The sequence below is a fragment of the Cajanus cajan genome, chromosome 4, assembly GCF_000230855.2.
Source record: "Cajanus cajan strain Asha chromosome 4, NIPB_CcT2T_4, whole genome shotgun sequence".
Lineage (NCBI taxonomy): Eukaryota > Viridiplantae > Streptophyta > Magnoliopsida > Fabales > Fabaceae > Cajanus > Cajanus cajan.
Genome location: NC_138520.1, coordinates 4,451,122 through 4,465,346, shown reverse-complemented (window position 1 = coordinate 4,465,346; position 14,225 = coordinate 4,451,122). Strand labels below are relative to the sequence as shown.

At 32.8% G+C, this 14,225-nt stretch overlaps 1 protein-coding gene across 1 annotated transcript; it reads left to right on the top strand.

The window, feature by feature from the left end:
* The first annotated feature begins 9,328 nt into the window (after positions 1–9,328).
* Positions 9,329–11,165, top strand: LOC109816662 (B-box zinc finger protein 21). The gene is made up of 4 exons (XM_083073956.1): positions 9,329–9,626; positions 9,715–10,023; positions 10,109–10,305; positions 10,534–11,165. Exons 1-4 carry the CDS (start codon positions 9,438–9,440, stop codon positions 10,541–10,543), a joined length of 705 nt encoding a protein of 234 aa, XP_082930082.1. The 5' UTR covers positions 9,329–9,437; the 3' UTR covers positions 10,544–11,165.
* The last annotated feature ends 3,060 nt before the right edge of the window (positions 11,166–14,225 follow it).

Sequence of the window (14,225 nt, the reverse complement as noted above, 5' to 3'; positions counted from 1 at the left end):
TAGGCATGTTGATTGACTTAGGATTAGAGGAAATGATGTTTTCAAAAGTTGGATATCCCATTATGAGAATATTGGTGTGGTGCTCTGAGAGCTCGATTTGTAGAAAACCCTTCTAATTGACTTTTGAAGTGGATATCTGAGTCTTCTCTTGAACCTTAGTTGATGTAATATGTGGGTTAGGTTGAGGCATATCGAGTACAAGTGACTAATGTTGATCTATATATGGGTAAGGTTGAAGCATACATCTATAAAATGACCAATTGAGTAAGGTACAAGGTCGGGGGCTTAGTCCTTATTTGAGTAATGGAAGAGTGTAGTATTTGGATGGTAGTTTGTAGGCTAGTTCCATAAAGGGCTTAGTTATGCAAGCTAATGTCATGCTAAACTCACACCCAAGTTATTTTTACCTTGTTTGGAATACTAGACTTCCTAGTTTAAATAGCGATATCTAAGAAACCATGTTGTTAGAGGCTAGTATCCTAATTTGGCTATTGACCTAGTAGGTGTAAAAAGGCCGTGTTAATTAGTTCAATAGGATCAGGTTACTGAGACTGCTCACTTTGTTATAGGAAATATCCGAAGGTGAATGCGTGATGACACATTAGTTGAGGTGTATGCATATGATGTGGTGTGATTTGATGGTGTTCATATGCTTGTTGATTTTATGGTTGAATAACATTGATGTGGTGAAATATGATGCATCATATGTTGTAAGTTGCTTACTTTTATAAGGTTGTTGAATGTCATATTGAGATGTTTGGTGTGTGGCTAGATTGTAGGCCATGAAGTGATATGTGTATGGTTTTACATGTTGATGGGTAGTATAAATACTTTTACTTTTATACTTGTGCTATGTTTTATCCTTTTGTACTCTAGCTTACCCTTGTATGTTTCTTGATGGTTGGACTATGATAATTATGTTTATATGAGAGTATGACAAGTATAGGCTTGAGGAGTTAAGCATGTGGAGAGCCATGTTGTGGGATGGTGGTTTAATTAGAGACTACTTTTGTAGTGATTTTGGTAGGGTTGTTTGATCAACAAACTAGACTAATATATTACAGTTTTGGATTACAATTTATACATATATACTTGTATAGTATTTTAGTTGTTGTTGTGAAAATTTTATTGCATATATGCATATATTATCACGATGTTTTCTAGAAATTATAGATATATAAACCTTAGTAATTATTTTATTTTTGTTGTTGATAGTTGATTCCGTTAAGTGTAAGATTATGGCAGGTCATTGTAGAGTATAATGACATGATTTCCATAAAATAGAACCAATTATTTTATAAGAATTGCTATTGAGAAAAAGACGAGGAAGGTGGATTCATTATAGAATCCACACTACAAAATGAATCAAAAACTCAAGTTAAATTTTTTCATTAGAGATAAAATATAAAAAAATTTTAAAATTTTGCATTACATATAAAATAAAAAGCTCAAAAAATACATTAAGTAGTTAAAACCATAGATTTCCAAAAGAGACACTTTTTATTTTTTTTATTACAAATAAAATAAGTATGTATAACAATAGCGCAAATGATAGAATATTTATCAAATTAGCACATTTTATTGTGCTTGTAACTAACCTAACCCTCCAATTTCGATTATTCAAAAGGATTTTTTTCTCCACAAAATCTATTGTTGAAAAATTGAGATTGACCACCTAATTTTGTTAAAGCAACTTTTTTATTTATTTTCATTTATTTAAATTCCAGTTTTAAATTTAAATTTTTTAAAATTAATTTAATTATAGGTTCATTTTTGAAAGATAATTAAATAATTAGTGGATAAATTTATTATCTATAATTTAATTTTTATTTTGTAGAATACAAGGATTATATTTTAGACAAATAATCCAATTTATAAATTTAAAATAAAATTTAATTTAAATGAAAAAATTATAACATAAATATGAATTATAATTATTTTATTAATGTTCCTCCTTGGTTGAAACATTTAATTTTTGTATGACCAAGAGTGCAACACAATGAGCATCTTTTAGGATGACCATTTTTCCTAGGATCCATTTCAGTATGTATCTAGGAGGAGCGTGGATAACTTTTTGGATCTCTTCTCATGTCTGAACTATGCTACAACTATGGTCCATTATATCCAAGTCAATACGCTTCATTTTGAGGCAATCTGAAGGACACACTATATACATTGAAGACACTTTCTAACATGTAGATTGGATGTATGTACGCATTATAGTCATGATGCACATGAGTACATGATGCAATTACATGTGAACATGGCATGTGAAGTTTCTGAAAGTGACCGCAATCACACCACTTTTGATCCAACCTTATTGTAAATTTTCTCATGGGTCGTCCTTCTCTTGGGTTAATTCACTCCTTAATCAAGAATCTTGTGCTCTGTCAGCCAAACTCACTAATAGAATGAGTGTTTGCCTTGGCCCGATCAACATTGATGGCCTTATTAACAACTTCTATACACATGTGACCAGATGCAATCACGACTTTTGCTTGTTTCCCTCTCTTGGTGAATAATTGATTGCACTTGTGGTAAGTAGCTATGACCAACATAGAAATAGGAAGATTCCTTGTCTTCTTAAGTATTGAATCGATAAACTTTACAAGGTTGGTGGTCATGTGGCCCCACCATCACTACTCATCCCACACAAGAGTCCATTTGTCCTTAGGATGTGTCATCAATCCAATTAGTTGCCTAAGCACATTGATTTTGGGGACTATAATAGTGGTAGTTGAAGTTAGGCTTCATCATTGCATATCCTAAAGAGATAGAGGCAAAAACAAAATGTGAAATACGGTTACGAATAAATGACAACTATCAATAGTTTATACTTAACATAAATTTTTTACTAACCCATATTGAAGACTTAATTTTTCATAGTTGCATTCTTGAATTGTCTCATGAAATTTTGGGCTATGTGATGAATGCAAAACACATGCATTGAATTGTCTCGTGACAACCTATGTACTATTGGCACTCTTGATGGACTCATTCCTATATGAGATTAAGCATATTCTTTGTTAGGGAGGGATGTACATTCTCAAGTTGCTAAGAAAATAACAAACCATATGTCAATAGTCTCCCCCTCCACAATTACAAAGGTTGTCAAAATATGTTATTGTTTCCATCTTGTGCCACTGTTATCAGGAGAGTAGCTTTACTCTCTTTGTACAACCAAGTTCAATCAACTTGAACAATGGGTTTGCAATATACAAAACTATTGTTGCATGATTTGAAACTCTAGAAAATACGATGAAATATATATGTTTCCTCAAGCAATGCAACTTTATTATTCGGTGTCAATGTCTGTAACTTTATGATTGTTCCAAGAATATAATGTTGCATGGCTTGAAGTAATCTTGGTAAGACCTTGTATGACTTCTCCAATTTCCAAAGACAGGTTCAATAGCCTTTTGTTTTGCCACCTAGATTTTCTATAAGATACAGTATACCCCTCAGCAGTTTTAATGTGTGAAATCAAGATTGACACTGGTGTACTTGATGGATCGTTCTTAATGACTTCTTAATGACTTCTAGTATATTTGTATTAATCATTGTTGAGCATTGCTAACGATGATCCTGAGACAACATTGGTGTTGCACATGTATAAGATCCTTGAAGTTTTTGAATCTCTTAAAAGGAGTTGTATCTCTCAACTACTGCTATGCATCACCAAACACAACCATCAATGACACATTTAATAATAAAATATGTTTGATTTTATGTTGACACCTTGAAATCAAAGTGGTTAGTGATGTAGGACTCCTTGATAGCGGACAAGCATGTTTCCTTATTGTGGAATCGCATCCCAACAAAGAGAGATCTCGTGCCTTCATATGTAATACCCATTTTTTTTATTATTATTAATTATCAATGGCATTTTCGTAAATTTTATAAAGGTATAGGGGTATTCTTGTAATTTTATTACTGATGGCATTTTCGCAATTTTAAAAAAATTTAAGGGGTGTTTTGGTAACTTGGAACGGGCCGTTCCAAATGCAAAACGGGCCGTTCCAAGCTTAAAAATTATACTAAATTTTTTTAGTGAGAACGGGCCCAGAACGGGCCGTTCCAACTAGGAGAACGGGCCGTTCTGACTTTGGAACGGACCATTCTGGAGGGAGAACGGGTCGTTCCGGAAGGAGAACGGGCCGTTCTGGATGAGTCTCGGAACGGGCCGTTCTGATTTTAGAACGGGCCGTTCTGCTTTTTGGGAACGGCCGTTCCGATTTTGGAACGGGCCGTTCCAGTTTAAAAATTTGCGTACATTTGAAAGATTCGGAACGGGCCGTTCCGAATTCAATACGGGCCGTTCCGGGTGACTCTGGTTGCCTATAAATAGGGGCCAGGGGGGTGAAAAAAAAATATACTGAGAAAAGAGAATCCTAGAGAGAGAAAGAGGAGAGAGAGAGAAAGAAAAGAGGGGAGGAGAAAAGAAAAGAGGAGAGAGAAAGAGGAATCCAGTAGAGGAGGTTCTGCTAGGGGAGAGAAAAGAGGAGAGAAGAGGAGATTCTGCCCGAGTTTCGGCCCTTGCTTAAGGAGAGAGGTGGAGGTTCTGCCCGAGTTTCAGTTCAGGTTTATCCAAGTAAGGGTAGTGCTTATAAAATTAATCTAGTATATATGAGCATGATAGGAATAGTATAATTTTAATATGCTATTTTATGTGGAGATTTTCATTTCATATAGTATAATTTGGATCAATTGATGGTTGTTTTGGATATTTATATTATTATTATATTGACAAATTGGCATGGTTATGGTTATGTTTAATTATGGAATATGCTATGTATGTGGTTTGGAAAAGTAAATAGGACTTAAAGGAGTAAGGTTATGGTATGGATTAGATCTCTTGGTGAGATCAGGATATAATCTTTGGAAAAATATGAAATTTGGGAATCCCATGGTGAGGATTCCAATGTGGAACTTTTCCAAAGGTTATATGATAAACCACTTCAGATGTTAGGTGGATTCTGAAGTACTCCTCTAAGTATTCTATTTGCTACCGGTATGGGGGCAAGGCCGAGTCATACCGATGGATGAAGTGGCCATGATCACCAGGGTTACGTGACGACGTAATCCAACTGTATATTTTCCATGAGAGGTTAGGTGTGGGACATGGGTTGCTGACATGTTTCACCGTATCAACACTTGGTTTGGATGGTGTTGAGGCCAACATTTGGTTTGGATGTGTTGGTTACATCATGGATTATACAGTGGTGTGACTTTGTTTTGGATATGGAATCTGTATACATATGGTATGGATTGTATACATTGGTTATGGATTATTTTATTATCATAAAATATGTATATATTGGCATGGACGTGTATACATTATATTTTGGGTTGGTCTATATTTAGAATGGAAAATGACTTGTTGGTCTGGATAAATACTGTGGATAAATATTTGTTTAATGATATTTTATTATGATATACTATGGTTGGTTTTATATGTGCTAACCCTTGTGTTTCCATGTGGTTTGGACTGTGATGATCTCACTATGTGGGGGAGCAGATCAGGTGTGAGGCCTTGGGATAGCAAGGAGTCTTTTGGGGTAGCTGCTTTGAGAAGTGGCTAGACGTAGAGCTTGACCAGCACCTAGGGTGTCTAACTTATATTTCATGATGTTACTATTGGATTACTGTATAATTTTACCAAGAATGACTCTGATATAATTATGCTTGATATTATGAAATAATTTTTTTCACTCTATCGTAGCTGGCTTTTGCTCTATTTTCTTTATTTTATATTATTTTATTTTGGCTGGTTATTAATGTGACGACCTAGGGTGGGTCGTTACATCATACAAAATGATTTCATGCTCTAAGACGTGACCAAATTTAATATCAACATCCACTCGATCTAGATCTAGGCTATGCATCTGTGCAGGAGGATTGTATACATATTCCAAGTTAGAGGGACTTACTTGTTGGGTATTGTTGTTTTCATTATCATTGTCATTGACATCATTCCCATTGTCTTCATTATCATGATGTAGAAGGACATCATCTTCATTGTCATTGATTGCACTGACAAACTTGTTGTACACACCAACCCATTCATCTTCATGTTGAGGCAGTTCATTGGATTGGACTTCATATGGCTTGTTTGGTTGGGTTTGCCACCATTCATTTGGAGTAACATGGGGTTGTATGTAATTTAAGTCAAATGTCTAGGAGCTTAATAGATGCTATGATGCAGTATAATCAATGGTGCATAAGGAGACACACGCATAGATGCTTTAACTTGGTGTCATCAATGGCGTCTAAAGGCAAACACACACATAGATGTTTTGATGTGGTATCACCAATGGTGCATAAGGATAGGCACGTGCATAGATGTTCTAATATGGTGTCATCAATGACGCAAAAGGAAAGGCATGCACGTAGATGATTTAACTTGATAACCATGAATGCCTTTGATGGCACTACCATAAATGGATGACAAAGATTGACCAAACAAAATCAACGACACACATGTGCTAATGGATAATACGCCTTTACTTAGGAGATAGTTTCTCCACATATTTGCGTTTATTGCTCAAATAGTATATTTAACATAATCCTAGCATTATCTCTCCATATGTCTTAATTATTGTATTGATTTTGTTAGTTTTATATGTACATGACCCCATTACAAACCTCATTGAATTGAATTGTATTTATATTTAATCCCCCTCCAAATCCTTTGAGAGAACCATTATTAGAGAGAGTTGAGTTTGCTAAAGTTGTAAAGATTAGACACCTCAAGATTGATCATTTGGGTATAAAAATTGACAAGATACCCGTCACTAAAACTAGTTATTTAGTTTGGAGTGAATTATGAGGAACCTATCTGGTAGTCATGAACCATCATATCCACTTCCAGTTAGGTAAACAATAGTCACTTACTACGCTATATGTACATATATACCAAATAGACTAAAATATAAATGTGTGACTAGATGGGGTAGACAAAGGTTATAATATATTGGAATCCCTCAAGGTGATGTCATCGGATATAGATCAATAATTGATCACATGACTTGAGCATGTTAGAAAATGCTTTGTGTTTTACTCAACTTATTTATATATATTGTACTAAGTTTAATTTTTACAGTTCTAATGGATGCCTTGTAAGGGATTAGAAAACATTTTACCACGTGTTGCATTTCATAAGTCCAATGTGTGGACAACTTGTACTACTTTAGTTCATTTATAATCATTAAATGGCAACAAATAGATAGGGTCAAACTACAATTTGAATTGTGCCAAGATGTTCAATATTCACTACAAAATTTGGATTATCTACACCAGATGGACATAGAGGAAACCATTACACAAATTAGGCTGAAACAAATATGTAATGGCTCAAGATTTGGTAAAATAGGTGGCAACAAATCTTAGTGGGAACACATTGTTAGGATACAAATAAAGTTCTACATCATTGGATCGTGAAGATAAATAAAGGTTTATAAAGCATACATAGTCTCCATTAGTATGAGACATTTTAGGAGATGAGCAAAAGTAAAATCATGAGGGTTTAAGCCCAAAGTGGATAGTATCATACTAATGTGGAGACGTGTTTGTGTGTGTGTGTAAACCTTGGGTGCTCAACTATGGTATCAAAGTCAATGATTTTAATCAGGTAACCAACTCAAAGTCTTAGACAAGTATTTGGCAATCGGAGTCGATGGATTCAAGTATGGGGTCCCTTGTGTTGAAAGTATTCTTAGTAGTGTGGAGGTCAAGCGACATGTTTCATTGATGTGAGCTAATGGCAATGCAAGTATCTAGAATTGACAAGTGTGGCTAAAGCTTTAAGGGCTACCATTTAATACTCACAGGTGAAAAAAAAAATCACTAAAAAGGAGGTTAAACTATGTTCCTTTGTTTGAGGGGAAATTTGTTGGGGTTATAAACAAAGTCCCACATTATTAGACCATGAGCAGAAATAAAGGTTTATAAAGTACACAATCTTTATTGGTATGAGACCTTTTAGAAAATGACCAAAAACAAAATCATGGGGGTTTAGATCCAAAGTAGATAATATCATACCAATATAGAGAAATGTGTATGTGTGAACCTTAGGTATCCAACACGCATGTCCAAGGTCCTTTCATGCACATGCGTGAATACATTAAATAACATCATGCCAAATCCATTCATTTTCTATTTGCATAACAAAAATTACATGATCCAAGAGTTGAACACAACATATAATGTTGTGCACAAAGGCCAACTACAACTAGGCAACTCACCCCCTATTGTTGACACAATGCATAACCAAGGCAATGAACCATCTCATTATTCTCTGCATTGTTATTCATTTGCATTTAGTCTATCATAACAATTGCCAACAAATAATTTGGACTACCATTGAAGCTTTCTACCGTCTCCTACGAAAAATGAGTTTCTCAACTACTTGTTTAGTGAGAACCTCAGAATGCCAGAATTAGCCCAAACTTATCTTCAAAGTATGTACCAATTAGTGTTCTACCAATTCACCAGCAACAGTTAGGTAGTTATTCTACATTGTACGACATGTTCAAATTATCAAATGTTGTCTCCCTTTTCGACCAACTTAATTCACTAGATGATGTGCATCAACAATAGTCAATAAATAACTAATGATGAACAAAATCAAATTCAACATGGACAATCACATTGAAATCAAAGACATATATGACAATGTTCATTGTGTGAAACTAGACACCATTACAACGACTAGTCATTTTTGTTAACATGTAATTTTAATTTTAAATCTTAATCAAATAATTTGTCATCATTTTTAATTTAGTTAACAATAATTGATTATAAATAATTAAGTTAATTATGGAGATAATTATTAAAAAAATTATCCAATTAATTACCCGTTACTTAATTATTACCACGATGTTTTTAAAAAAAAAACTATTTTTAACCGGATAAATCATAATTTTAATCCTTAAATTAATTAATTAAATTAATATTTTTATTATAAAATGTCTAACAATTAATTTTAGAATGTTATCCTTCAAATAATAATTTTATTAGCTAGCTATTTAATTATGCCTTATATTTAAATTAATTTAATTAACTTTAAGAAAATATAAATTTGTAAACTAAAATTAAAAAATAAAAATATAAAAAGAGAAGGAAAAAGAAAAAAAATTGCTTTGAATAAATCAAAATGGTCAACCCCGATTTCTCAACAACAAGAACATATATATATTTATTAAAAAGAAAGTCGAGGAGAGGTTATAATAAAATGAATTTGATTTGGTGTCAGAAAGATATTTAATCTGTTGAAATTAATTGCATTAACGGAGTCAATGTTTAGTGAAACGTGAATCATGAGACCTTAACTCGCGTTGCTTCATTTGACTCCTCTCAAGCGTATTTAATTTAACCGTTGCAGTGGGCTGCCTTACCATCATATCTCACTCATTCAATTCCTCCCATCCTCTCACCAAATGAAGATCCAGTGCGACGTCTGTACCAAACACCACGCCACCTTCTTCTGCTCCGCCGACGAAGCCGCCCTCTGCGACGCCTGTGACCACCGCGTCCACCACGCCAACACCCTCGCCTCCAAACACCAACGCTTCTCTCTCACCTACCCCTCCACCAACCATCATCTTCCTCTCTGCGATGTGTGTCAGGTACATAACATAACATAACATGTTAATTCTAACAGTAACATTATTATTAGCACTTGTTTGTCGTTGGTTAATGAGTAGGAGTTCGCAGGAGAGAAGAGGCTTCGTGTTTTGTCAAGAAGACAGAGCCATTCTGTGCAGAGAGTGCGACGTTCCCATTCATTCCGCTAACGAACTCACTAAGAACCATAACAGGTTTCTTCTCACTGGGATCAAGTTCACTGCCACTGCCACTGCCACTGCCATGCCTTATTCACAATCACCACCCAACAAAAACCATTCTGCCGAAACAAATGAACAAGTTGGTAGCAGCATATCAGAGTACTTGATCAACACTATCCCCGGCATGAAGTTCGAGGATTTCCTAGATTCACATACGCTTCCCTTTCCTTACTCCAACGTATGCAGCTTTACTCAATTTATAATTAGTAGCCATAATTGTTTCCTTGTGATTTGGATCTAACTGATACGTTTATGAATTACAGAATGGTGATGACATGTTTGGGAAGGGAAACATGGTTTCTTTCTCATGTGGTGGGATGTGGGTTCCTGAAGAGCAGAATGGGATGGCAAAGGATGGATTTGGCAACAGTTTCGGTTTGGGGGATGATAATTTCATTGTTCCACAATTGAATCCTCCTCCTCCTCCTAACAATGTGTACAAGAGATCCAGGCTTCAATGGTAAAACAGACACAACTATTCATGTCACTTCAATTTCACTCTCCTCTTCTTTTATATATATTGTTGTTTTCAATTTTTGTTTGTTTGCTTTTGTCCCTCACCCTTCTGAACTACTCTGCCAGCTACTTCCCTCTTGTTTTCTCCCTTAATTTGTGTATCACTTCTAAATTGTAAATATGTGTACGTTTTGAGAGCTCTTTGGATTCAGATTAATTGTTTTTGCTACAGTTTTACGTAATTTGTGTCAAACTTGAACTGGGCTAGCTAGCACTAGTTGCCGCCAAGGATCATGTGAGAAAATCAACGGCTGACTAAACTCTCATAATGACTTATTATGAACCTTGATGAAATCTCAAATATATGCCAAATTCAGCCCGAATAGGAATATAAGTTTGACCATGATTACGATCCCAAGATTCCCCGCCTGACTTTACAGATTTACATAGCACAAATGAATGGACAACAGAGGTAGCTGATATCTTCACCAATTTGATCTTTCGAGCTGGGTTAGCTTTGTCCTGATCCCATATTTAGGAGTATAACATGAACCAAATATTTATGTATTGTTTTGTTTAATAATGATTGAAATTTGAACTCAATAATCCACACAGTAAAGATAAGACAATAACAGTCAACTTTAGTTGCCAAATTAAAACTCAATGTAATTAGAGAATTGCAAAAACAAACACTAAGGTATGCCGCCTTTGAATTTTTGTGGGGGAGAAGATTAGCTAGTGATGCTTTTGTTACTTATAGTAGAGCAATCCTTTATTGAATGAAAACTTTATTCACCAATTTGTATAAATTCAAAGAGTAATTTTGTTTTGGTTAATTAATAAATGAGTTTACTTTTTTCTGCATGTCAGTGTATATATATATATTTTACACAGTTAATTAATTAAAAATCACGATATAACTTTTAAGATGATGATTATTATAGTTAATAAACTTAGATAATTTGTGATTGATCAATGACTGGAAAAATGCATACACTATTTAATTTACTCTTAATAAATTAAATAACTTTTAAAAGTTAAAGAATGAAAAGAAAATCCGTGGCGATGTGGCTTGGTACATTAGCTTTCATAAAAATTCGTACGAAATCTAACATTTTGGTACGTAATAACTTGATCGATGAAAGAAAACTGTTAAGTCGGCAACCCTTTTGGTGAGGGGCCATGAGAATGGGTTGTTGGCTCGAAGACGTCTAAAAATGGGTGGTTAACAACAGGAATTGAATGCATTCAAATTTATTTGACAAAATTGGTAGTGTTAAAGTTGGTTTTGGCGAGGATTGTTCTGACCTTTAGCTTCGCCAATAAACGACATGAGCTGGTAAAATAGTTGTAAGACAGGGTTCCGGATGAAAATACTAGATTAGTTCAATCATCAGCACTACGCTATTATTGATCACCACGTTGTCAACAATTATTGTTCATACTTGATTGGCCAAAAAAAGTATCAAATCTTGTCAAATATTATCAACAAAGAAAAACAGTGGCTTCATAAAAGAACATACAAAACTAAAAAAATTATGGGTAAAAAATATTCTGGAATTGTTACTATTCTGACTAATTTTTATAAAATACTTGATCAAATGTTATTAATTTATCTTTATAAAATAAAAATTTAAATATATAATACGTAATACAGTAGTATGAAACTACTTGATAATTTAAGTATACAAAATTGCATTAACACATATACATAGTGTCACTTGTCAGTAGTGACTTGTCTTTGTTTCCCTTCTTTTTATTCATTGGGAAGGATAACATGGGTAGCGGCAATGGTGCCTCTAATTTTAAAGGATCATCAGTAGAAGGTCAATCTTGTGTCTTGAAGTTTGCACGTGCGGAGGTGTGTTGTGTCCTTACCCACAGCTTAAAGTCTCTAACAGTGAACATATTTCAGTTATCCTGCAATGTATGTGTTAAAGAACTATCTATCTAATAAAGTGGACCTCAGAAAAGTCAGAAGTGGCTACAATTGTCTTACACTCCACATAACATTTTGATTCTCCTTCTATTTGGTCGTTTACAGAGTTTTCACCTTTTAATTTTTGCATATACATCTTAAAATAAAATGTATTTGATTAAAATAATGTTGAATTACAAATATATTGTTGATTCGAATAATATGAGACTTAATCTTTTTAAATAAGTTCTCATATTCAAGTCTTTTATATAGAAAATACATAGTTAACGGGAGAGATCTCTTTAAAAATAATTAATCAGATTTTTTGACGGATACGAAATTGATAGATATTTTATATTAATAATATGATCACTAAAATGAAAAGAAAAAAAAGTATTGAGTTAATATTTGAAAATTTTTAATTTATTTTTTTAAATAAAATTAATGTTAGTTTTTTATTTTATAGTTTTAAATATAACTATTTATTTATTTTTCTTATATGTTCTAAAGTTATTATTATTTTTTTCATAGCTATCACTCCTATAATTATAGTTGTTATCGTTATTTTAATATTTTTTTTATTTAAGGAAAAAGCTTAGGTTGAAGAACAATACCAATAAGATTGTGCTGAAGTTTTTTTCTTAATTTAACTAGTATCGTAAAAGTGGCAAAAATGAGTCTAATTTATTGTGTTGACTGGATTAGTCTAACAAATAAGTTGGATTAAGTTATGAAAATTCAAACTTTAATTGGTTAATTTTATTTAAGTGATGAAGGGCTAGCACATGGGCCAAATTAATATTTTTAAGGTTGATACACTATTTTAGACTAAAGATGAATTTGAATCCATTTATATGACATTTCTATTTAGTGAATTCTAAGTCTTTAATTAAAAATAAGATAGATTATCTAAATAAAAAGAAAATGAGATTTTGATTACGGAGATTTTCGTAAGAGAGAATCCAGTAAAAATCTCAACATCATATGTTATCACAAAGTAATCATTGTTGTGATATGTCAAGGTCCAATTTGTAATATAATTATTAAATAACTATAAAGACCTTTAATTTTTTTTAAAAATTAACATAGCAACAAACAAATTATTGAAAAATTAAAAGCAAATTTTGTGTAAAGACTAAAGATATATATCATTGAAGATGTGGTTTAACTAAAATGAAATTATTTTAATTTAGTCGGTAATTTATAATTCAAGTTTTGAATATGTAATTATTAAGCATTTGAAAGGCTGGAGAACTTTGTTATTTATAATGATCCTATATAATTTTGAACAAAATTGTCTTCAATAGATTTTAAAAGAAAAAATAAAAAAATAAATATATTTACACATTTTTTTAGAAAGTTTTTAGGCTTAGAAAAGTTTTAAATACTCACTAAATCATGGAGATAAGGCGAGAGAGAGCGGGAGATTCTCATGGCATCTCCAATAGAAGCAACTCATTTGAGTTGCTTCATGCATTAAAAAATGAAAAAAGTGGTCTCTAGTGTGCCATATCAGCATTAAGCAATTCAAACACAAATTTACTTCAATGGTAAGAAATTTTAAGAAATTTAACTTTTAGAATTTTTTTTTTCTAATCATTTATGAACCAAATTTAAATTTTTATTAAAAAGGATAATTGCGCTACAATGAAAGAAAATAAATTACGAGAAAAAATACACAATGAGTAGATATTAAAAATAAAATAAAACAATAATAAATACATAAATATCATACGAAATTAATTCTCATCATTATTATTTCCGAAACATTTTTAAATATATTCAATAAGATTTGCTTAAAATCTGGTAAGGAACGGTTGCTTGAGGAAACAACTATCTCTTTTTTTCAAATAACTCATGTTGTCATGTCAGAGTCCTCCAATAGTAAGAAATCGAGACTTGAGTTGTTTTATAGGACAAGCAACTCCTATTGGAGTTGTTCTCAAAAGTAAACTAATAGATGTTACAAATGGAAAAGATTATAAAGGAGGATTTTTTTATTATTA

What these genes read in the sequence shown, in the direction of transcription:
- LOC109816662 (XM_083073956.1), top strand. Translation starts at nt 9,438, where the DNA reads ATGAAGATCCAGTGCGACGTCTGTACCAAACACCACGCCACCTTCTTC. An exon ending in CTCTCTGCGATGTGTGTCAG is followed by an intron (nt 9,627 to 9,714) that starts GTACATAACATA and finishes AGGAGTTCGCAG; the next exon opens with GAGAGAAGAGGCTTCGTGTT. An exon ending in TTCCCTTTCCTTACTCCAAC is followed by an intron (nt 10,024 to 10,108) that starts GTATGCAGCTTT and finishes TATGAATTACAG; the next exon opens with AATGGTGATGACATGTTTGG.